Here is a 24,918-nt window from a genome sequence, read left to right as displayed (position 1 = left end):
GCCCACATCTGTAACATAAGGCTGGTTGGAAATGGAAACCATCCCCTCAGCTGCTGGGACGGGGTGGGCAAGGCTGGGTCGGGGGGGTCAAGTGCTGAGAACAAACCAGCCCACCCATCCTGCCCCCTCACCTGACTCGCACGGTATAATAAATGTGGAATAGTTTAAAAAACCATTGGTGGTGTCCTTGTTTCCCTTCAGTTGAGGCTCCCCGTGCAGGGCCCCATCCTACTGCAATGACGCTGCTGTCCTGCATTTGACATTTTTTATGATGCCTTAATTGTTATGATCACATTACAATGGCTTGCAGTGTGCCGTATGTGCTCTTCTGTATTTCCAATGTTTGAGTACATCTCTGGGCTTCTAACACCATTAATAAAGTGCTGGGGACTTGTTGGGGACCTGGTTTAGAGGGGAAGTGACGGTAACTATAAAAGTGTCCGTATAACAAATGCAAGGAAGGGGAAGTTGATAGTAATGACTTTACCTCAGGAATTGTGGAAAATTGATAAGGGAAGCAAAGGAGCACAAGGAGAAATCTGTGGCCACCGGAGTTATGGACAATAAGAAGATATTTTTGAAATATATGAGAGACAAATAGAATCCTGACAATGCTACTGCTCCATTACTACATGGAAATGGTAGAATTATCGATGATAATGCAGAAAAAGTAGAAGTGTTCATTAAATATTTCTGTTCTGTGTTTAGGGGAAAAACAGATGATAGTCTCATCATATGGCAATGATAAAACTCTTTCCATTGCTCTCATATCTCTGGAGGATGGCAAACAAAAGCTACTAAAGTTAGTTATTTTTAAATCAGCAAGTCAGATGACTTGTATCCAAGAGTTTTAAAAGAGCAGGCTTAGGAGCAATCTAGACTGTTAACATTGATTTTTAATTGATCTTGGAGCACTGGGGAAGTCCCAGAAGACTGGAAGAAAGCTAATCATGTGCCAGTTTTTAAAGAGGGTAAATGGGATGTTGCAGGTGATTATAGGCCTAGCAGCTTCACTTTGTTCTCAGAGCAGCTGATATGGGACTCAATTAATAAGGACTTAAAGGAAGGCAATGTAATTAATGCCCACCAACATGGGTTTATGGAAAATAGATCCTGTCTGTCTAGCTTCATATCTCTTTTTTGATGAGATTACAAGTTTGGTTGATATAGATGGTAGGCTTGATGTGAGATACTTAGATTTCAGTAAGACAGTTGGCTTGGTATTGCATGATATTTTGGTTAAAAAACTAAAACAATATGCAATTAATATGGCATGCATTAAATTATTAAAAATTGGCTCTGTTAGGTCTCAGAATGACAAGGTGGGTGAAGTAATATCTTTTATTGGATCAACTGCTGCTAGTGAGAGAGAGACGCTTTTGAGCTACACGGAGCTCCTCTTCTTCTCCACCTGCCTTGTGTGTGTCATGTCCTGGGACTGACACAGCTACAACAACGCTGCAGACAGGCCTCAGGATGTAACTGTAAATAGGGAATTGTCACTGAGTGAGTGTGTTTCCAGTGGGGTCTCACAGGGATCAGTTCTTGCCCTTATGCTATTTAACACTTTTATCAGTGACCTAGAAAAAAACATAAAATTCTCACTGAAACAGTTTACCAATGAGACACAGATTGGGGGAGCAGTAAATAATGCAAGCAAGCAATGTGTTTTAGGATGGGTAAATATAGAAGTGTACATCTAGGAATAAAGAATGTAGGCCATGTAACAAGATTGCAGACTCCCCTGGGAAGCAGTGACTGAGAAAGAATTGAATGCCGTAGTGGGTAAGCAGCTGAACCTGAGCTCCCAGTGTGACGCTGGGGCCAAAAGAGCACATAGGATCCTGGGTAGCATAAACAGGGGAATCGCAAGTAGGAGCGGAGGTTATTTTACCTCTGTATGTGGCACTGGTGCAACCGCTGCTGCTGCAATCCTGTGTCCAGTTCTGGTGTCCACAATTCAAGAAGGATGTGGATTATCTTGGAGAGGGTTCAGAGAAGAGCCGTGAGAATGATTGCAGGGTTAGAAACCTGCCTTAGCGTGAGAGACTCAAAGAGCTCCAGCTATTTCGATTCACAAAGAGAAGGTTAAGGGGTGATTTCATTAGTCTGTAAGTACCTGCCTGGGGAATGCAGTCTAGCAGAGAATGCAATAACACGATCTAATGGCTGGAAACAGACGCTAGACAAGGTCCGACCGGAAATAAAGCAACCCTCACTCTGAAAAATGCAATTAACCATTGCAACAATTTACCATGAGTCCTGGCAGATTCTCCATCCCTGGCAATTTTAAAATCCAGATTGGATGTTTTTCTAACAGATCTGCTCTAGGAATTATTCTGGGGACGCGCTGTAGGCTGTGTTATCCTGGAGGTCAGACTAGAAGATCACAATGGTCCCTTCTGGCCTTGGAATCCCTGAATCCAAGAGGAGACTTTGCTCTCCCATCAGGCCTTTATGGGAAGGTCTCGGAATGCTTTGCAAACATCAGTTAAACTTGGTGGATTTTCTGACACCGAAGAAGTGACTTGTCCAAGCTCCTGAGGTGACTCAGTGGCGGAGCTGGGACTAGATCCCAGAAGTCCTTGTCCCCTGCTCTACTCACAATACTCCATTTATGCCCGAATGCCAGGAGCAATATTCCACATTGTCCTCTCAAACCGTTTGCTTTCCTGTCCCAGGCATTCTCTAAAGTGTCTGGTTTTTACTCCACCGCTACCCTCAACATCAAATCTCTTCCCTTTCTGGCTCTGGCTCTCACGCTGCTCCCCAGAAAGGTAAATGCTGAGACTGTGTTCCAGATACTGACAGATCCCCTGTCAAGCTTGATCTAGGAACAAAGACCCCTTCGTGTTTTTTATACAGCAGAAACTGATGGTAATCACCACACTTTTTCTGGGCACATGTTGAACACATGCTTGGAAGCAGCCAGGTATCTCTGTGGCAGGCCGGATGAGGCTTACACCTAGGTGGGGAGGAAAATACTATAATTATAGCTCTCTGCCTCCCGAGGACTGGGCCTGAGATGATGGAGGTTCAGGTAAAGCTGACACCGGAGACAATTACATTGATTAACATAAGTAGCTTTTCGCTCCCACGTTGTGTTCTTGGTTGCAGGTGGGGATGTGACGACAAAGAACATCTGGCTGGCAGAGAACGTCCTTGAAATACTGACTGAGCAAAGGTATGGTGCGTTAAGAGGCAGCAGCGCTGCTGCGGGACCATCTCCTGACTGACTGGAGCAATGGGCTGGCCTGGGAGGGCTAGAGCCAGGGAAGAGCTTGCTCTTTGGCCACCAGCGGGGCTAATGGAGACCTCCCTGCTTTGGCCTGGCAGCAAGGGTCATACAAGGGGTGGGGTGGGCAGGGACGTATTGATGGCTTGTCCCATAGATTCGGTTGGATGCCGTCAGCTGGGCATCACACTGGGGTTGCAAGTAACTGGCCCTGCCCCTCTGGACCAAGACACAGAACGTGGCTTTGCCTTGTGTCCACAGCAGGGCCTGGACCTCCTTCTCCTGCCACAAAATCCACTGCACTCGTCCACAGCCGCCCCACGCCCCATAAGCACATTTTCAGCTCTGGCATGAACTCCTCGTTTCAAAGCACTGGGGCCCGCAGTGTGCACCAGTTGTTGGTTTGAAAGGACTGGTGTCTGCCTGCGGGGTGTCCCTCCTGGCAAGGGACCTGTCGTCAAGTGGCTGTAACCTCTTGGGTAGTTCGTAATGGAGCTGGAGAAGCCATGCTGGGTCAGATCATTGGTTCTTCTAGTCTGGCGTCCTGCCTCCAGCAGTAACCTGTGCCTGGTGGGTCACAGGAAGCTGATGTCCCATAATGCTCCTAACTGCTGTGACCCCTTCCCTCTGTACGTGGCCAGCTTCCCCCTTGAAACAATGGGATTTGGTCACCTTGTGCCATGGACAGAACATACAGGACTCTGGGGCAGTTTCCTAGGAATGTTTTTCTCCTGACTTTCCAGAGTCCCGCTGGAGGGTGTTCCTCTTAGAGGAGTGGTATGGAATTCATTGCCCAAGAGCTGATCTTTGTCAGCTTCCTGTGTTTAAACAACAGCTCCCCGCTTGCTGGGGCTGCAAACTTTAATGATTTGCTGTGGATAGGCAATCTGGGAGGCATTGTCCTTTGTTGGCAAAGTGGTGGCAAACTGATGATAAACAGACTTTGCAGAGCAGCCCTCAGCTGGGCAGCGTCACGCGTTTGAAATGGACTATTGATTTTCACAAATCACTGTTTATAATACCAGCGATTCTCCTACAATCACTTTTACTGTGGTGAACAATCACATTACAGTGTTTCCTTGTCTCCTGCTTACCGCTGTGAGCACGCACTGCCATGCAGTGCCATCTAGCGCCGCTGCTGGGAACACGCACGCCTAGAGGTGACAGGTTCTTAGTCCGTGTGTTTATGTAACCATTAGCGGTCAGCACTACTAGGATTTCCCTCCCCCAGCGCTGCTGATGCACCTCAGTCTTGATCTGTACCACCCTCAGCTGTTCCATTTCTGTGTCCCTACACAGCTATGCCATTGCTACTCGGTACTGACTCACACCCGCTCCCCTCCCTGCTCCCGACTCTTCTGTCTTTGGGCCCCAGCATGGTCCTGCCAGTTCCCAGCAAGACACCACTGCTGCTCTGTTACTGAGGCTCCTCTGAAGCAGACTGCAAATCTTGCCAAATTCTGTTATGGTTTTGCTTGTAAATAAATGACTAGAAAACTTTTGCAGGGGGAAAAGCAACTTCTCTCTCTCTTGTGATTCAAAGCCACATTTGGCCTGGGATCTGCAGAAGGCGGCCCAGCGCATTAAATCACAGTGGAGATTTTCCCCTGGGGATAGACGTTTGTCAGGGAAACGATGCGAGGGGAAAGGCTAAGCCCTCATTGGAGGCATCGCTAGATTTTCCACAACACACAATGTACCAGATCAGAAGATGCCTAAGCACAAGGAGAGCTGAGCATTGGGAGTGAGCCCGCAGGGAGAACCTGCAGCTCTTTGCTGGGATTTATGTGTTTTGATTAGGGGGAAGCCAAGACTTTAATTAAGCAGCACATGTGAAAATCTAATTCTGCATTCAGAATGTGATGGCTCGGTTTAATTAAATATAGCAGCAACAGCCACTCCCGTAGCGCTGGCTGGTTTGCAGAGCCACCTCTGCTAGACGGGGTAATTTAGCCACTGGTCACTAATGGCTAAGCAAACATGATGCTGTGCTAAATGTTTTCTAAAAACGTCATTTGCTTTGCCTGCCGGATCCATTAATCCTGGGGCTGCAGGCGGCTTTTTGACCCCTTTTGACAATGGTTTTATGTTTATAGACCTCGTGGTTGGGCAGGGGAGGAAACTGACCTGACAACCTACCAGGCTTCATTCCTTAATGATTCCAGGCACTGCCCAGATGCAACCTCGAACCCTCGCTTCTTGCTGCCCATCCAAATGGCCCAGCTGCAAGCTAGCACAGGGTTAGGGGCCGTCTAGAGTGCCTGGGAAAGCAAACACTTGTCACAGCTTAGTGGGCTCTTCCCCCCCCCCTTCGGTGATTTAGGGCAGCTGACTCATTTGCCATTGAGCCATTATCTCTGGGCAGCACTGGAGTTACAGCTGCAGCGCAGGCAGTGACCCTTGAGCAGGGCTCTGATTTACAGCTCGCAGGGCTGAGCGATGCTGTGATTATCAATCACACTAAAGGCACCGACCAATTCTGGCCCATTCCCAGTACATGGCTGTAAATAGCAAGGCTGGTAATTTTGTGGCCAGCAGTGTTTGTCGTTGTGTTGGGATAAAGGGAATCGGTTCTAATGCGTCAGGGGTGCGGAGGGAATAGTTCACCCAACGCAATGGCAGCATTGCGGAATGACAAACCTCCTCCTTCGTGGCACTGGGAGTCGGTTGCCGCTGGGAGCAGGTGACAAGGTGTGAGTCCAACAACTCCCGTGTGCCTGTCCACGAGAACTTGTTACGGCCTCGGCCGCCGCCGCGGTGCTCAAAGTAACTGCCTAGATTGGAAGCAAAACCCAGTCAGCTGCTGGCCTGGCTCAGCAGAACGCATCCGCTTCTGGAAAAAGCCGCCATTGGTCTCCACAGGCCTGGCATGGGCCAGGAGTGCCCCGGTCTGTGCAGCCTGCGAGGGTCCAGCCTGGCTGGATGCTGGAGCCCGTTGCCTGGATTAGAGACCCGGGCGTTGTGAGTGGGGTCATGCAATGCGTGGCTGTGACTTGTAGGATTTAGCACTGGAGGAAGGGCCTGTTAGGTCTCCGGGTCCCTCCCATTCTCTGAGGCAGGGCTGGCCGAACGTCTCTCGTCTAATGCTGATCCCAGCCCCTCTGATGAGGAGCCAAGTCCGTGGCCTCAGGCATCTCCCTGGTGGGCAGCTCGTGACGCTGTTCTCAGTTGCCTCTGCTTAGTCCTCGTCCTCCCCTCCCGGCGTTTCCACTCTCCCGTTGAGGTGGGGCATGTGGCTAAGCCGTTCTCACTGAGAATAAGGGCGTGCGTACAGCCCGCTCCGGTGCTGCCCTCGTCCCATCGCCGTGGAGGCCGGTGTGTTTCCGCAGTGTGTGAGCTGGCGGGCTCGGAGCTGCTGGGCTGTGCTGATGCGTCTCGTTAACACCTCTGGCGAGGCTGCCCATTGCTTTTTTTTTGTCATGGTCCGAACTTCTTGGTCAAGGTATAGTCAAGGTCCAGATCCAGAGAAAGTAACTGAAAACAGCAACAAGAAGTCAATAAAGATCTTGGGGTCCGTTCAAAAGGGTCCGGTGGTCCAGATTTGGCCTGCGGTCCAGCCATTAACACCCCCGATCTGCGGTGGACTGGCTGGTCCGGGCGCCCCTGATGTTTGCTGGATTAACCTGCTCTGACCAGCCTGTCGGGCAGCAGCGGGGAAAACGAAAGCTCCTTGTGCCATCCTGAGAGCAGGACCACCACACGGAGGGTGGGTACATTTACCGGGGCCTGGCCCAGGCTGCAACCCCCATGGGTATGTGTGGGGGAGGGGGCCTGTGTTACAAGTTTGTACCGTGCCCGAAAAAATGATGCTTGGGCCTTGCCCGAAAGATTTGGGGGTCCAGTCTAACGCTAGGCATGGACCATCTCCCACGGTCTACGTAACCTGTGGTGTGTGCGCTGCTTCCTGACTGGCTGCAGAGAGGAAGCTGCTAGGGGCTGAAAGTTACGCCAAGGCCCTTTATGGAGCAGCCGCTGATTCCTCTTGTCCCTGGGTGTGCGCAGTTACCCTGCGAGGTGACCCCCTTGGCCTGAGGTCATGTATTAAACACTTGTATGGCCCTGGAAATGTACGCAGAGCTGTACACACGCGGGGGAACCCGCCCTGCCCCAGAGACCTTGCAGTGTAGACACAGGAGCCAGGCAACGGCTTGTCAGCAGGTATTGGCAGAGACGGGCGGGATCCCTGGCAGGGCTGGGGTGTGGCAGAGAGGCAGCCCGTGGCAGGTGAGGGCATGGAGGTGGTGGGCAGCATGATCGGAGGCACCAAGCTGGGGGCAGGTGGAAGTACGGATGTTCTGACACTAGCCTGTGGGGCAGGGCTAGGCCATCTGCTGCTCTGCAGGGGGAGAGACGTCCTGCAGCTTTAAAAAGGCCTGCGGTAACTCGGTCCCCAGGTGGGGGCCCTGCCTCCCTGCGGGGTGAGCACTTCCTGCCAGGGGGAGCCGGGCTGGCCATGCCCCAACTCCTGTTTGGCGGGGGTGGGGTGGGAGATGGAAGAAGTTGGATTTGGTGGGTCTGGCAAGTGTTGCAGGGACCTTGACAGATAAGCTGGAGGTGAGACGTTAGCGGCCCTTGCCATAGCAGGGCAGGTTGTGTGGTCTTGCTCCTGTACCCTTTTGTTCAGAGAGAACCCGTGAGCCAGTGTTTAGAGCAGGGCCGGGGGGTCGGGGCCTGCCGTGTTTTGTTCATGGCACTGCCAGGTTGTGTGTCTTCGGGGAAGTTGTTTCCTCCCATGACCCAGTTTCCCCACCTCTGGGGTGAGGATTAATGTTGGTAACGAGCTGGAGAGGAGAGTGGGGCTGGCTCAAGGTGCTGTCCCCTGCTTGCCTGCAGAGAATGGGTGCTGAAGAGCAGTATCCTGACTGCCATGGCCGTGTACACGTACCTGCGGCTCATCGTGGACCATCACGGCACCTCGCAGCTCCAGGCCCTGCGCCAGAAGGAGGTGGACTTCTGCATCTCCCTGCTCCGAGAACGGGTGAGCAAGTCGGAGGGGCTGGCAGTGGGAGAGTGCCCCAGGCCCCATCTCAGAGGGGGAAATCAGGCTATGGGGAGGTGGACCTGTTTGACCCAGCAGACGCCAGTTATGGTCCTTCCTCTGCTGGGAGAGGTTGGAGAGAGAATGGCAAGGGAGCCTGAGCCCTGCCAGCGTGCGTTCCGGGTGGGGTGTCTGGGCGCAGGCAGCGGCAGCCATGGGCACTGCATACCTTGCTGAGAGTTTGCCGGTTGTGCTATGTGTTCTCTCTTCCCACCCCCCACCCCCGGCAATGAGAACAGCTAGTTTGATGGGGCCAGGTCCTTTTGGGCCTTTGTCCCACATCCAGGCCTGTTCCCCTCCCCACCGGCTCCAGGGGCAGGCCCAGATGCCAGCAGATCTGTTGGCGTGCGGCTGGCGTTTTCAGGGCAGCTGAGTGGAGCGGGGTAGCCAGTCTCCATCCATGCTCTAGAAGGCATCAGAAGGTTGTAACCAGACTCCCACAGAACCGCAGGCTTGGCAGAGGAGGCTGGAGGACTTCTGGGCTGTGTTTCCCTCCAGGGTTATCAGCCCTGCTGGCATGAACGGCTCTCCACAGCGGGCAGGGGTCAGCCCCCGTACCCTACATCAGTCCTCCACCCCTCCCCCTTCTCTGGAGCTGGGTGTGAAGTCTCAAGCCTCAAGCGCTGAGCTTCAGAGACTGTCCGCAGCTGTGGAGATAAAACGCTAGATTTATGGCCCAGTTGTTTGTTTTACACCAGGGAACATTTGAAAATAGCCACTGACCTTCCCGCCTGTCAGCCGGCCTCTTCAGAACCTGCTATCTTCAAAGACGGGGCAGGCTGTCGGGCAGGAGTGAAGCAGCCAGAGCCTGCTCTGAGATCAAGAACTGAATGTTCCTAGTCCCAGATGCTCCCCCCCCCTCCCTTCCCCTGCCTCCCCCCAGCCCTTCCGCGGGAGCAGGTAAACAAGACATGCTCTCTCCTCTCCCCTCCAAGTTCATGGACTGCTTCATCATCGGCCGGGACCTGGTGAGACTCTTGCAGAACGTTGCTAGGATACCGGAGTTTGAGCAGCTCTGGAAAGACGTTATCCACAATCCACAGGCGCTGAGTGCCCAGTTCACAGGTAGGTGAGGCAGGCAGAGGCGGGCGGGCGGAGGGGAGCCTCTGCTGGGATTTTAGCTGCAGGTCAGCCAGGCGGGGCGTCCCCACGCCTGTGCACGTGTGCCTTTGGATCCTCCGAGATGCACACAGCTAGGCAAGGCCAACTGGAGGCAGGTGGTTGTGAGTGACGGCTGTCAGCCGGCAGCAATGTGGGGAGGATCCAGTGCAACGGCTGGACGTCCCGGTGTCCCTCCACGACTCGTTCCCCTCCAGCAGGGCTCTCGGACTTGGAGCTCTCTGACTTGCCTAGGGCTGAACGTGAATCCTCAGTGGAGTTCCAGCAGCTGGCTGCGTCTCAACTCCAGTATCCCAGCCTGTTCTGATGGCCTCTCAGAGGAGAGGGTCCCCCACCTCTTCACCTCTTAAAGGCTGCTCGTGAGTCTGGCCCTGGCAGAGCCATTCTTGGCCAGTGTTTAAACACATAAGATACACTTTGCCTGCTGCCTCCTTGGCCCTGGGGTCCCAAGGAGCTGGCCTGGAACCTGGGCTGGGTCTCCTGCCACAGGCTGTGTCCCCAAGTGGCTTTCGTATTTCGTTCAGTATCGCAAGGGCCTTATGCACATCTGGGCTCTGAGCCTTTCAGATGGCGGCATGATCGCTAATGCAGCTGGTGTTAAAGCAAGGAGAAGGCAGCCAGCCCCACGGGAAACGTGGTGGCATTTGATTGCGTGTGCTCGACTTAAAGCTTCCTTAATTGCCTGAGCTGAAAACGAAGTTGAAGGTAGATCCCAGTGGTACAAAGGGTCTGTGTGCTCCCAACTCCTCAGGAAGGAGCACTGGGGAACCTCTGAAATATCTTGCGAGGGCACCAGGTGCTGCTGTGATTATTGGTAACTAGCGCTGGCATTTCCCCGCTCAGATGGCTCGCCTGACTAGCAGGAACAGTCCCTTACGGAGCTCCCTGCACAGGCGGGGTTAAAATAGGCCTGTTCAATTGTATATATATGTATCTCTCGCAGCATAAATTATTCCTTGCCCTGGAGGCCATCTTCTCGTTAGCTGCCTGCAGCAGTTCTAAGGAGCTTTCTGAAGGAGGACTGGAAAGTCTGCCACCCCAATGCCTCGCCCTGGAGCGCCGTGTTAATGGCACTGTAAAGAACTCGGGCAAAGAGCACAACGTGCATCTCTGATTCAAAACCTCCCTCAGCCTCCTGATCCCAGGTCCTCCCCTTTGCCAGCCTGCCCTCAGGACTGGCAGCCTCGGCAGAGAGGCCAAGGGCTGAAGGGGCCTCAGCGACCGAGCTCCCCTTTCACTCCTAGAGGCGGGTCCCTGGATGTCGGGGCTGGGACATGGTGGTGGAGCCTTTGGTGTGGGAAGCCCTGCCCGTCCTTTGGGTAGGGAGAGGCCCTTGGGCTCCAGGTGCTTAGCTGTGCCTCTTCCGTCCGCTCTGAGTTCACTGAGAATTTACCCCGACCGGGCTCTGCCCTGCTGGGCACTGAGGCTTCTGCGTTTGTACCTGGAGAATCCGAGCACTTCCCAAGCGCCACTCCAGCCTCCCAGCCACTCCCCCTTCCCCTGGAGAAGTTAGTCAGCAGCTGTCCCCATTTCTGTCCTTCTCCCCAGGCCCGGGGAGCCCCACGGCTGGTGTCTCGTGCTAGAGCTGTAAGACCCCTCCCCAAATCCTCGTACTGCCGCCTGCCTTCCTGGAGGCGTTGCCTTCTGTACTGCTGCTGTTCTCTGCCCAGTGCAGGCTGCTGAGAGCCTGGCCCAAGTGCTCCGCAGGGCAGCAGTTCTCTGGCTGCTGGCTACGCCTGTCTGCTTTCGGATTTGATCCTGACTCAATCAGTTGTGCTGTGACGCTCGTCCCCTGACTAGCATAGGCTGGCCCGGCCCGGCAGGCCGAAGCCTGTTGTGACGTGTGGGAGCTGGCAGAGATGGGAAGCATTGCTGCTGCAGGAGAGCTGAGGAAGGCAGCTGCTGGCCGCAGGCAACTGTGATGGTTCCCTCCTGGGCGCCCGGTGGGCTCTAGGAGCACTTATTAAGCGAGGCTTTTTGGAGGCTGCTTCTCCCCGATGCGCAGCTCACTACATGCCGCGCTCCTGTCTGATAGCTGTGCGGAAGCCAGCATTCATGTGCTCTGCATGTGAGCAGGCAAAACCTTTCTGCTCCTCCACCCGCCCTCTGGGTGTGAGCATGGGCATTGGGGCGTGCTGAAATGGTTTAAATGCCAACAGACCAGAGTGCACCTTGTGTATGTCACTCGGACGCCTGGCACCTGCGTCAGAGCGAGCAGATCTGTCAGTCGGTGACAGGCCTTCTCCACTGGCGTCGCAGCTTCCCTCTCACTTCTCCCCTGACCTGGCCTTTGGGGCCAAGTCAGCTCTCATATCCTCTCCTCCCTGGCTGACCTTTCCGCTCCTGGTCCAAGGTTCCTCTCCTGTCTAGTCCTGAGGAGGTACTGGGGGTAAGTTGGACCCGCACCCCCCACTGCTCTTGGACAGCCGTGCCGTAAAGAAGCGGCGCACAGGGTCCCCAATGAATGAGGTTGCTGGCAGGGCGTTGACAGTGGCTGGGATTGGCAGTGGGATGGAGAGCTGCCATGGGCCTGATGGCTCTTGGGCAGATGAGACAAGCTGGCGATCTCATGGCCGATGTGTCTGCGTCACAGCTGACACTAACTAGCCTCCTGCCGGCAGCCTTGGAAGGGAGGTCTGAGTTCACAGGGCCCCAGAGACAGCTTGCCCCTTCAAGGGGGTCCCTGTCCCTGTCCCTGGGGGATGCACTGGCCATGCTGTGTGTTCGGTGGCCGACCCAAGGCCTTCAGTCGGGAGGGCTGTCTGCTCTCACCAGCGTTCGAGCGCTAAGTCCACGCGCAGTCCAAAGACAGTGCTTTGGGTTTGTGCTGTCACTGACCTGCAGTGGGAGCGCGGGAGATTTGGGGGGCGTCCATGCTGTGGTCTGAGTGAGCAGGGGTGGGCTGGGGGAATACCTGTGGAGGCTTACGTTTCTCCTTGTTACAGGGAAGCTCCTTACCCCGGGGAAAACCACAGCTGTCCTCGTGCTTTCTCCCAGGGGTGATCTAGCGGGGGTGGGGAAGCTGCTGCGCTAACAGGACTCCTGAGTTCCATTCCCAGTTCTAGAAGGGAGCAAGGTCTAGTGGTTAGCGCAGGAGCCGCTGAGAAATCTCCACCGCTTCCTGATACCCAAAGCCTTTGTATGACAGGAACCTGCTGAGCAGCTGCGTGAGCAAGAGCCAGTTCGGACAGCAGGGTAGACTCTCCCTGGATGCCCTGTGCGAGTGTGGGTCAGATCTCTTGGCTTTTCCTCTTCCTAGGTGTCCTGCAGCTCCTTCAGTTGAGGACCTCTCGCAAGTTCCTAGCCTGTCGACTCACCCCTGACATGGAGACCAAACTGCTCTTCATGACGTCCCGGGTAACAGCTTTGCTCTTCCAGAGGGATCTCAGCCAGCGGAGAGGGGAATGGGGTACTGTAGGTCAGAATGGGGCTGGAGGTTCATAAGCTCCAGAGGGTGGGGGCCCTCGGGACTTCTGTCCTGTCCTATCCTTCGTCATCGTCCTCCTCCCACGGCTCGTGCTGCAGCCGGCTGGTTGAAGGCCGGTGTCTGCACAGGTGGAATTGCAGGCAGGAGTGTGTGACCTTAGCACTGAGGAAAGATGCCAGATTGGCAGCTCTGGAAAGCAAAGGTCTCTAATAACCCCCATAACCAGCCCAGTGCAAGCAGAGTCCCTCCGTGGGGTTGGGGGTGCTTTGCCGCCAAGGACCCAGGTAGTCTCCTCTCTCCCCGGGGCCAGGTGTGGTGTGGTGGTCTTTTGGAGACGCCCAGTGGCAGGGCCTGAGAACGAGAGATTGAGTGCCTTGACGGCCACTGGCCTGGGTTGAGTTTGACCCAGTGACTGAGTGGTGGTGCTGGTTCCCATGGGCTGGCTGAGCAGGATCCACTGGGGTCAGCAGAATGGGGTAAGTGGCACCCCCTTGGCTGGGCCTGCTCAGCTGTTCACTTGGTTTTCCAGTAATGCTGGTTCTTCAGCCAGCTCCAGCCTCTCCGGCTGTGTAAATCTGGAGTCACTCCATGTTGCTCTGGGTTTACACGAGTGTCGCCAAGAATAGAATTTGGCCCAGTATATGGAAAGGCTTCCCGCTGAGCGGGTTGGCTCAGGCTATCTTGTTTCAGAGGCCTTTGAATGGGCCAGGCATAGCCTTCTAGCCCCACCGTGTACGTGTGTGATGTCGGGCTTCGCTGCTGACGTTTTCTGCACGGTGAGGTTAGCAGGGTGCTGGGGAGTGAATCTCTGCAGTAGGAGGGAAGTGGAAACTTGGGGCCCGGGGAAGGGAGGAGTCTGGGGTTGATTTGTCTGAGTGTTCTGAACCCTGGGCACCACATGCCGCTGAAGGGCGGAAAGGGAGCCAGCATGAGCTGAGCTAATCATGCCCAAGACACCCCTGTGCTCGTTAGAAGGCCTTACGTTGGTTTTGCAAGGGAGCATTGCCTCTGGCTGGCTGGTTTCTGGGCGGGAAGGGGAGGCTTTTTCTAGGTGGTTGCTGCGTGGTGGGTGATCTGAGCTCCGCCAAGGTGCAGCCGAGGGCTGGGAATGCCACAGTGACAATGCCGGGTACCCTTTCTCTCTGCACAAACATGAGGCAGGGCTCGTTTCTCTTTGTAAATGAAACCCGCCTCTTCCTCGCACTTGGGGTATCGGGGCGCAGTGCGTGCTCGTGCTCTGCCCTTGGTGCATGGCAGACGATGATGGCAGTTGGTTCTCTGCAGCCCTTTCGCTCTTTGGCCTCCCTGCTGATGCTGCCAAGGGAGGCTCTTTGTGGAGGGGAGTCACCGCGGCGGCTGAAGGAGGAGCTGGCAGCTGTTGGCCATTCCACGCCTCAGCCGGATTGGAACCGAGGCAGCTCCAAAATGAAGGCTCCACATCCCAGTCCAGTCCTCCCAGACGTTCTTGTCTCTGACCCAGACTTCTTCAAGCGCTGTGTGTGTGTGGGCGTGCCACAACCTGTCTGCTGCTCCTCCTCCTCCAGGTCCGGTTTGGCCAGCAGAAGCGGTACCAGGACTGGTTCCAGCGGCAGTACCTGTCCACCCCAGACAGCCAGTCCCTGCGCTGTGACCTCATCCGCTACATCTGTGGAGTGGTCCATCCATCCAACGAGGTGCTCAGCTCCGACATCCTCCCTCGCTGGGCCATCATTGGCTGGCTGCTCACCACCTGCACGGTAAGCAAGTGTCATCTGCCGACATCCCTCTGCCGTCTTGTGGCATTCAGTCCTGCTGGTCTTCAGTCATGCCGCAAATTGAGGGCGTCAGGTGAGAGCTCGTTAACCTGAATCCATCTGTGAGGGGCTCGTGGAAGAAGCACGAGACATGACACGTCTCTCCGGGATGCTGCTTCCCTGGGGAGCTCTGGGAATTCCAGCCGCACTGCGCAGCTCGGACGGGTGTGGGCCCCCTCTGCTCCTGGCAGGATGCCCTCACGTGTGGGGCAGCAGTGGGTGCGGCTCTGCCCCTGTCCCTTGCAGCTGCGTGCTGCGTGCTCCTCTTTCTTCCCCTCTGTGTGGCCTGTCTCTGCCATTCCAGCAGTGTTGTCAGGTTGCTATCTGGCTGGCTGCAAATGGCCCGTTATTGTCCTGCCCTCCCTTTGTTTGCCAGCTCGTACCGGAGTCTGGGGCAGCCATCTGCTCGTTTGTTGGGAGCACGCACTGGGCAAGCAGAGCTGTTAACCATCGGGCAGTGCCCAGTGGGGCACGAATCAGCTAGCGGGGAGTCTGCAGTGCTGGCTCATACCTGTGGTCTCCCATGAGGATGTTTGGGTGCCTTCCTGTGTGGGCTGAATGAGGGGGGTGTGGTGGGGTCAGAGCAAGCGGGGCGAGGATTCTGGACTCCTGGATTCTTGTCCTGGTTCTGCCCCTGAATTGCTGCGTAACTTGGGGCATGTCACCCGCGCTGCCTGCTCCACCCCCAGACTCGCGAGTGCCACTCGTATCCGTGCTCGGCCGACGGCCCGTCAGCCTTTTCTCAAGGTGCTTGGTGTGATCCTGCCCACACGGGCGTGTGGGATGCTGCATCTCTGTCAGACGCTTCATTAACCTCCAAAGCGCTGCCGTTCGCCTTCCCGCCGGCGGCGTTCCTGTGATCCTGCCCAGCGACGGGGCTCAGTTGGCCTGGCCTGGCTTGTCAGAAAAACAAGCCGCAGGCTTTGTCGAATGAAACCGGACCCATGCTGGGGGGAGATGAATAGTCTTTCCAAGAGGCCATTGCAGATAGTGGCAAATAAATACAGGAATTCAAATGTGCCCACTGCCATGGCCTGGTGGGGCCTCGCTAGCGGAGCCGCGCCTGTGGGAGCCGCCTTCCAGGGGCTCCTGTCGGGTGCAGCTGGAAACGGGGGTACAGCAGGAAGGTTCCCTTCAGGATTCCCTAGCCCTGACCTGCAGCGTCCCTGGGAGCTGGGCCTCCTGCGGTCAGCTCTGCCGCTGACTTCTGCAACTTCACCTCCCTGCCGCAGTTTCCTGGCCAGGTTAATGAGCTGCCTGGAAAGCACTGGGAGCTCCTCTGCTGGACGGGGCTGCAGAAATGCACACTCACTCCCATAGCAGAGGGAGGGCGGCTCTCTCTGGGCCCCCGGGTGGCGAGGTGGGGGTGAGCATGAGGGAGGTGGTGTATGGTGGCAGGGAACAGCAGTTGCCTTTGCCCCGGGCCCATGCTGCAGTTATTAACACAGAACCATTCCCCTCAAAGCACTTTCCAAGCCAGAATCCTCCCGCCCCTCTGGAGGGAAGAGGTGTCACCCCCAACTCATGCACCGAAGAGCGCAGTGCTCAGCCCAAGGCCACAGAGCAGAAACAGAGCCTTGGAGCTGAGAAGAGAACCCAGGAGTCCTGGCTGCCAGTTCCCTTGCTTCAGCCGCCCTTGCTTTTAAAGCAAAAGAGTAGCGGGGCCTGGCAGAAGTGGGTATCGGAAGATATGTGGGCGGGTGGGGCTGGGGGGAGGCTGCTGCCATCCTGATTGCGTGGCTTCTCTTCCCCTAGTCCAACGTTGCTGCTTCGAACGCCAAGCTGGCCCTGTTCTACGACTGGCTCTTCTTCAGCCCTGAGAAGGACAACATCATGAACATAGGTACTGGGTGCTTGCTGCCTTTCCCCGGCCTGGGGATTAGTATGAAAATTGGAAGGTGGCTAAGGAACTGGTTAATGGGGAGACTACAACGGGTCAGACTGGAAGGGGAAGGCAGGTTACTAGTGGAGTTCCTCAGGGATCGGTCTTGGGACCAATCTTATTTAACCTTTTCATTACCGAGCTTGGCACAAAAAGTGGGAATGTGCTAATAAAGTTTGCGGGTGACACAAAGTTGGTGGGTATTGCCAATACAGAGGAGGATCGGGATATCATACAGGAAGATCTGGGTGACCTTGTAAACTGGAGTAACAGAAATAAGATGAAATGTAATAGCAGAAAGTGCAAGGTCATGCATTTAGGGACTAATAACAAGAATTTCTGCTATAAGTTGGGGATGCATCAGTTGGAAGTGACAGAGGAGGAGAAGGACCTGGGCGTATTGGTTGATCACAGGATGACTGAGCTGCCAATGGGATGTGGCCATGAAAAAAGCTAATGCAGTCCTAGGATGCATCAGACTGGGTATTTCCAGCAGAGATAGGGAGGTGTTAGTACCGTTATACAAGGCGCTGGTGAGACCTTATCTGGAATACCGTGTGCAGTTCTGGTCCCCCGTGTTTAAGAAAGATGAATTCAAACGGGAACAGGTGCAGAGAAGGGCGACTAGGATGATCCGCGGAATGGAAAACCTGCTTTATGAGAGGAGACTCAAAGAGCTTGTCTTGTTTAGCTTAACCCAGAGAAGTTTGAGGGGAGCTAGGATTGCTCTGTATAAATACATCAGAGGGATAAATACCAGGGAGGGCGAGGAATTATTTAAGTTCAGCGCCAGTGTGGACACGAGAACTATCGGATATAAACTGGCCAGCAGGAAGTTTAGACTTGAAATTAGGCGCAGGTTTCCAACCATCCGAGAAGTGAAGTTCTGGAACAGCCTCCCAAGGGGAGCAGTGGGGGCAAAAAACTTAGCTGGATTCAAAACGGAGCTTGATAAATGTCTGGAGGGGATGGGCTGATGGGACAGCCTCGTTTGGCAATTGACTGGTCTTTGACTGCTGGTGGTAGATACACCAATGGCCTGTTCAGGGGTGTTAGCTGGGGGGGTTCTGAGTTATTACAGAGAATTCTTTCCAGGTGTCTGGCTGGTGAGACTTGCCCACGTGCTCAGGGTTTAACTGGTCACCATATTTGGGGTTGGGAAGGAATTTCCCCCCAGGGCAGATTGGCAAAGGCTCTGGAGGTTTTTCGCCTTCCTCCGCAGCCTGGGGCATGGCTCACTGGCTGGTGAATTCTCTGTAGCTTAGAGTCTTTAAGTTTGGGGACTTACTAACCATGGTTTGGGGACTTTACTAACTCAGGCACAGCTCAGGGTGTGTTACAGGAGTGGGTGGGTGAGGCTCTGTGGCCTGCGTGGTGCGGGAGGTCAGACTGGATGATCCGATTGGTCCCTTCTGCCCTTGGAGTCGATGAACCTCCAGGAGGTTGGGGGACGGATCTGCCCCCTTTCCCTGCACTCCCCACCCCCAACGCTGATCTCTCCTGCTTTCCAAGCCAACGCTGAAAACTCCTGGGCTGGTGACCTGTACTGCCTGGCTCCACAAGGCAAGCAGGGCTAGGAAGCCTTTGACCCCGACCCAAGGGGGGGGCCTGGGAGAGGGAGTCTTCGGCCTCTCACTCAGTAGTGACTGACAGCTGTCCCCAGTCACCCCTCTGTGAAGCGAGTTCATTCGTTCTCAGCCCAGTTCCTAGTGGGACAGGTGCCATCCTCCCGCAAGCGCCTGGGCAGTGTGTGGCCCAGTCCTCTCTGGAGTCCAACCCACTGGATCCAAAGCCAGGAGCTCCCCACTTGCTCAGCGGGAGGGAGGGAGTTAACCGCTTCCCAAGCGGGCAGAGATATGGGGCTGCTAGCTAGGTAGAGTCTGATAACTTGGCTCCAGACAGCCCCGTTCCCCCTCCCCTGCCCTGCTGGAAATCCTGCAGGGGCTAGCGAGATGGCAAGAGAGCTGCTTTGATGGAGCCGCTTTTCGCTGTGGCTTCCACGTCTGCAGCGGCAGGCATCTCCCTTGGGCTCCCTGCCTGCGCGGGCTGAAATGCGGGGGAGGGAGGCTGTCTGAGCACACAGCCTTCCACTTGAGCCCCGGGGCGGGGGGCTCCTGGGATCCCCCAGGCACCCCTGTGGGTGGGGGCACAAGCAAGGCCCGGAATAACGAGGCACAGCTGAACTGGGCGGATTGCAGCGCCTGGGCCTGGGTCAGGCTCGTTGCTTGCACCACAAGTGTGCTCGTGGGGAGTGAGAATGGGGTGGGGTGTGCAGGAGCCAGAGGGGGTGTCTGCGGAGGCTACACTCTGCGGGAGTGGAGGGGCGGTTTCGCTGAGTCCCGTCCGCAAGGGTCTCCCGTTCGCAGCGGGAGCCCGCAAAGTGCTGGTGTGTGACCGGCCTTCCTGCTCTCTGCCTTCCAGAGCCCGCCATTCTCGTGATGAATCACTCCATGAAGCCCCACCCGGCCATCACGGCCACGCTGCTGGACTTCATGTGCCGGGTAAGCTGCAGATCGCCCTCCGCTTAGCTCCCTGCGGAATGAGCCTTCGCTGCTGGGCTGCTGCTGTGGGACTCGGGCCCGCACGGGGACACTGTGAAAGCAGCTCTTGAGCTTCCCCTTCTGACAGGCTCCGTTCCACCCCCTGCCCAGCCTCGGGGGACCTTTCCCAGCCCGGGATAGGGCAGAGAGGACCCGAGCTGCATTGACAGTGATGTGATTGGAAGGGGGAACCAGCCGAGCAGGTGCGATGTGTCTGCCAGCTGTCACCTGTCTGCTGAAACCAGCCCCGGCCTGGCCCAGTGAGGGGCTGTGAGGGGAGAGCCCCAGCCCCACGAGCTTAAATCAAATCAGGCCCCGCAGGCGGGGCGACGGCTCAGCCCAGGAAATGCCTCTGAGGGTGACGCAGACGGGAGACGCTGGGGAAGGGGAGGGCACTGGGGAAGGCAGGGGCAGCACTTGGCCCATGGAGTGGGAGGCTGATCTTAGCTCGGGGACAGCATGGGAGGCGTGAAGGGGCAGCGGCGAAGAATAGAGGGATGGGGGGGATGGAAGTCACAATCCAGAGCCCCTTGGGGCTGCCATCCTGTCTGGTCACTGTGGGGCGGGGCAATCCTTGATGTGGCCCCTGCCATGCTGGGGGCTGAGCCTGTGAGCCAGCCAGTGGGGCTAGCCCCCCCTTGCAGGGTCACTCCCCTAGCCTGCGACGGTTACACGGGTCTCGTGTGGGTTTTCCTCGGAGAGCCGAGTGGCGGCCCATCGCAGCACTGTGATCTGAGCAGCTGCCGATGCTGGCAGCGCCATGGCACTGCCAGTCCCTGGCCGGAGATCTCCAGTGGCACTAATGCATCTTAGCACAGGCCACCAGGTTTCCATTTAGCCCCAGAGCAGAGGCCGGCTGCAGTTACAGGAGCTGTCGTCAGCTGGAGACTCTGCTCTGTGCTCTCCTGCCCTTTGCAAGCAGTTAACCTTACCGCCCACGCCTCGTCAGGGAACGCAGGCTCGGGTGAGTCAGCACAGCTCCCCCCGCCCCCCGAGAGAATCGTCGCGGGGTCTCAGGGCTGGGAGGAGGCTGAAGCTCCAGCCCCAGAGATGGGAAGGATGGAAATGCGTACAGGGGATCATGGAAGAGCAGCCAAAACGCACTGGGCTCGTCGCAGGCTGCCCTAGCAGGTGGGGCAGGCAGCCGGGCTGGGTGCATGTGGCGTGTGGACAGAGCGGCAGGCCGGGCTTTGCAGGGGGAGACGCCACACTAAAGCTCGCCTGCTACGTCCAGCCGAAGGAGCTGGCCTAGAGAGGGGAGCAGCCGTGTTTGTCCGCCACCAGCCCCCAAGGCAGGTGGAAGGTGGGGGGGAAATTGGTACCCACCGAGAGGCTCGTGCTGGCTACTGTTCCCAGCCCTTTGGCGGAAGCCGTGGACTCCAGTGGGCAGTCGGGATGTCTGGGTTTGCTTTGACCTGTCCAGACTCGCAGGGAACGTGACCCGCTGCACCCAGCTAGCCCCTGCGCAGCCTGCTGGCATGGGGCAGTCTGCTGCGTCCTCAAGCAAAGGGCACATGCCAAGCGCCGTGTATGTGGGTGTGCGCCTGTCGCTGACGTCCCCACTCCCTGCTCCATCGAGCTCCCCAGTCCCTTCTGCCCCAGAACACCCGATTCGCTGCACTCTGAGCCGCGTTCAGAGGAAGAAAGCCGCGAGGGGCACGTGTCTGAGCCTGCCCAGGGTGTGTAGCTGCGAAGCCATCCGGCCCCATGCTGGGCTCTTTGGCCAGGCCCTGAAGTCAGGGCCTAGGTTAGGCTTTGATGTCGCCTCTTTATTAACCTGGGCCATCGGCAGACTGTGCATTGGGCCTGTGCCGTTCAGTGGCACTTGTGGGGAGACCTGTCCCAGGGCCAGGGGATAGCTAGGGGAAAAGCACTGGAGTGGCCCCCAGTTGCCTACGGAGACCTCTGGTCTCATTTCAGCCCTCCTGGGTGAGCAGAATCTCACGCTTAGGGCCAATTCCTGCTGCCCCCCCGCTCCCCACTGGGTGAAGCCCTGCCAGCGCAGGGTACATGGCGAGTGGGTGTGGGCAAGAGCTCTGGGATTTGTAATGCCTGAAATCCTGCCAACAGCTGGTACTGGGCCTTCTGATTCCGGGAAGTGAGACCCGGAGAAGGCTGCTGGCGTTCTGGGAAGGGGCAGTGCTCTGCTCTGTTAGCTTTGGGAAGAGCTGAGACTTGTCTCTTTCTGCCATAACACACAGCCTGCTCTCTGCGGCCCCGTCCTCCCTCTGAGAACAGCCTGTGGAACAAAGCCCCGGCTTTCCAAATAGCCAGCCCAGCCCCCAGTGTGTCACCGAGAGGTGAACAATAGGGGCATGGCCTGGTCCCTTCCCTGTTCATCCCTTCCCCTCTGGGACAGTGGTTTGGGGGCTCCAGTTGGTCTCTCCCCACCTCCCTTTCATGCGAGGCTCTTGTATGAGGGTCGGGGTGCTGGCTTGTTAGCCGGGGGTTGCTGCTCCTTAGACAGCAACACAGTCTGAAAGAACCTGGAGCTGTTTCTTAAGCATCCATGGCTCCTTGGAAAGAGGGACCTGCACTAACTGCTTTCTTCACCCCCCTTTCAGATCATTCCCAACTTCTACCCCCCTCTGGAGGCTCATGTCCGGCAAGGCGTGTTCAACTCCCTTACCCACATCGTGGAGAAGCGAGTCCTCGCGTAAGGAGTCGTTACTGCAGTCGCACGGCTGCGCTCCCCTGCCCTGGCCAGGATCCGTCTGTCTCTGGCCCAGCAAAGACAAACCCCTTTTGCGGCTCCTCACGGAGCAGGGGAATTGGTTGGGCTTATGGCCAGCGGAGTAAGACGCCGCCATGTCTTTACCCTGCCCAGGAGTGAGCGGCCCAAGATCCGTGGCTCAAGCCCAGGGGTGGGTTAGATGAACTCAGGCCCTCTCGGCAGCATGCGCATGGCACTGAGCTGCCAGATGCGGAAGCAGGCAGGGACCTTCCTGTTCTGCTCACTCACGTCTGTTGCCAGCCTGCAAACGTTACGGCTGCTGGCTACAGCCAGGTCCCCGGCTCCAGGCGAGAGCCCCGTGACCTCGGAGCAGAGTCTGCAGGAAGGGGGCCTTCCAGGCCTGCAGAACGGTCTCGGCAGTGAGGCGATCTCTGGAGACAGCACCATGGGAGAATGTCTGACTGGTGCCTCTCGCTAGCCGCCCAGCAGACAGCTCCTTCGCGCAGTTTGTCACCGTCAGGATGGAAGTGCTCGGGGACGGGGTGGGGGAGTTCTGCCAGCACAGGCTGTTGGGGGACAGCGTGCTGCACTGGGCCAGCTCTGCTAAGGATCTTGCCGGAGGGGAAAACTGCTGTCCCCTGACACGCAGCCAGTCACCACAGAGCTCTCCTGCGGGACGTTCCTCATCCAGTCCGGCTCACTGTGTCAGCCGGGAGCTGCAGCTCTTCAGTCAACGTGGTTTAGAACAGAACAGCTAACCGGGGCAGAGGTGCTTGCAGGGGAGGGAGGCGTACCTGGTGACAGAGTTGGGAGGGTCTCGTTGGCGTAGAAGCAGTCCTGAGATGCTGCCAGAACTGGAAAGGACCTGTCTGAGTCAGGGGCCAGACACTTGGGGCTGGGAGCTAGAGTCCTCCAAGCCAGACGGCTAAACCAAGCAGCCGGAGATCACCCAGAGATGTCAGGAGCCGCTGGCACTGCTACCCTGTGCTGTTCCCTGTGTTTTAGCTCCAGCACTTGAAAGCAGGGGGACACGGTGGCAGTGACCCTGGTGTTGTCTCCACCCCCCCAGGAGCAGATGGTGATGCCCACTCGAGCAGTTTTCTGACTCCCCTGTCGGTGCAATCGCCTGTGCTCCCAGGCCAGCGCCTGAGTGTGCTGGGCCGTCCGTTCCCTCTTCACGCAGCCCAGCTTTCACTGACTCTGCCGAGGCGTGGCCAGCGTGCCCGGATGGCTGGCTAGTTGTCTCAGTACATCAGAACTGAGGTGTGTCCCAAGGCACGCTGAGGTTTCTGGGTGACCGGCCGCCAGGAAGGAGGGGTGTGGCAGGAAACGCCAGTGCCGATCAATCCTTATTCTGCGCTGAAGTTTGACCTTCCTCCTGGGCAAAGGGAGCCCAGGCCTCTTCCTACCGGCCGCAGGGCCTGGCGGCTCTTGCTCTGGGCTTCCGGTTCCATGAGGAAGGAGGGAGCTGTAGGGAGCCAGCTGGCTTGGTGCATGGGCAGAGTCGGGAAATGCATCTTGGCTCGGCCATTCCTCATCTCTTTCCTCCTCCCCACGCAGGCCCCTGGCCCCTCTGTTTGACAACCCCAAGCTGGACAAGGAGCTCCGTGCCATGCTGAGGGAGAAATTCCCGGAGTTCTGCAGCTCGCCCTCCCCTCCCATCGAAGGTAGAACACCAGGGTCCTTCAGGAGAGCGAGCGCTCCGTGTGGCCCTGATTCCTTCCAGCCCCCTCCTGCGGGAGAGCTGGGGATGCTGCACTTGGCAGCTCCTGAGCAGGGGGTGCTAAGCGCCCCTGGTAGAGGATTCAGTCACAGCTGGGTGCCCAGCTGTGCCAGGAGCAGGCGTGTGCACATCGACATACCCATATTTCTCCCTCTGAGCTGCCATGGCTGGAAGGAACCAGCCGCCTCATCCTGCCTCCGCAGCTCAGCTCTCGCTTAGCTGCTTATCCACTCCCCACAGTCACTTGCTTCTAATATCCAAGCTGGACTTTTCCCCCGTGTTAATGATGGGCAGATTTGGGGGGAGATATCCAGGCCCCGCCCACAGTGCCAAACTCCGCCCACAATCTGCGTAGCAGGAGGCTTCTGCTAACAGGACCAGCAGTGCAGAACGTTGACTCTGGGTCGTCATTAAGGTGCAGAGTTAACGCCCGCCGAAGCAAACGGGGGCAGCTCGCTCTTGGAGCGGCTCTTGCTGTCTGTCTGCAGACTCGCTAAGACAGTGCCACGCTGGAGCGTTGCAGCCCTGAAAATCTAGGACCCTGTGAGCAGTTTTCAGAGGCACTGAGCCCCGAAGACCAGCTGAACGCAGTGGGGGCTGGGGGGACTCGGCACCTCTGAAAGCCAGGCTCTGAGGTCAAAACTTTCAAACTTGGGTGCCCCACCACTGCCAGCCTGTTACCCTGGAAATGCTCGAGTCCCCCAAGGACCGCGGGCAATCGTGTCCCTGGCCGTTACATGCAGCTTGGCTGGATGGGCCAAACCGCTGCCTCTTGTGCTCAGTCACACCGAGGTGGAGATGCTGCAGCATTGGGACTTCCCATTGTCAGGCCCTCCAGGGGCGTTTGTCCCTTGTCCTTTGAGCCGTGGGTCGCGCTGGAAGCCCAGGCCACACAGAATGCGCTGGGAGTGAAGGGCAGAGAAGACGTTTTGCGCCCAAAGGGGGCGACTCTCCGGACTAAGTTTAGGTTAAGCTGTAGAATCAATGGCCTGGGAGCACTGGGCACTGCTCTAAAATGCACCCGCCTGGGGCGCAAGTGGAGTGACCGAATATACCAGCCCCAGTCGGTCCCCGTGTCCAGCCGTCTAGTGACGCAGCCCTGCGGAGCTGAGAGCGCTGCAGAAGCCAGATTCCATTCTGCCTTGCATCTCCTCGAGCGCTGCCCGCTGGGGCTGGACTTGAGTTCTCCTGCCGGCCTGGATGACAGCTGAGTAGGGAGGGCGGTGCTTGGCTTCAGCATGTGGTGCCAGCACCTAGGAAAACTTCTGGGCTCTGTCTAGCCACTTACGCTGCGGGGGGCTTCGAAATAGCGCCCTTGGGTCTGGAGCTCCCCCGGGTGAACTGCAGGGTCCCTCCCGCACTGACCCCCTTCGCAGAGAGCTGCGCTGTGTCCAGCCAGCCCTGCTAGTGTCTTCCCTCTGAAACCTGCCCAGCACCAGCGGTGGCTGCCAGGGATCCCCCCCCCCCACACACACATGGCAGCCCAG

The 24,918-nt window shown here is 56.9% G+C and overlaps 1 protein-coding gene across 4 annotated transcripts in view; it reads left to right on the top strand.

Annotated features, from left to right (window-relative positions):
• Positions 1–24,918, top strand: part of INTS3 (integrator complex subunit 3) — a 71,044-nt gene that overhangs the window by 21,111 nt on the left and 25,015 nt on the right. For all 4 annotated transcript variants that reach the window (XM_067539295.1, XM_067539296.1, XM_067539297.1 and 1 more), the window contains exons 6-14: positions 3,118–3,184; positions 8,069–8,213; positions 9,209–9,338; positions 12,652–12,749; positions 14,364–14,555; positions 16,368–16,455; positions 18,916–18,995; positions 21,599–21,690; positions 23,269–23,375. In XM_067539295.1, the coding sequence (XP_067395396.1) occupies positions 3,118–3,184; positions 8,069–8,213; positions 9,209–9,338; positions 12,652–12,749; positions 14,364–14,555; positions 16,368–16,455; positions 18,916–18,995; positions 21,599–21,690; positions 23,269–23,375 (999 nt within the window). The remainder of the gene's footprint in view (positions 1–3,117; positions 3,185–8,068; positions 8,214–9,208; positions 9,339–12,651; positions 12,750–14,363; positions 14,556–16,367; positions 16,456–18,915; positions 18,996–21,598; positions 21,691–23,268; positions 23,376–24,918) is intronic.

Source organism: Emydura macquarii, unplaced genomic scaffold (genome assembly GCF_026122565.2).
Source record: "Emydura macquarii macquarii isolate MOO-44397 ecotype Brisbane River unplaced genomic scaffold, CSIRO-AGI_Emac_v2 contig_527, whole genome shotgun sequence".
Taxonomy (NCBI): domain Eukaryota; kingdom Metazoa; phylum Chordata; order Testudines; family Chelidae; genus Emydura; species Emydura macquarii.
Note: the sequence above shows the minus strand (reverse complement) of the source record. Positions and strands in the feature narration are given on the sequence as shown.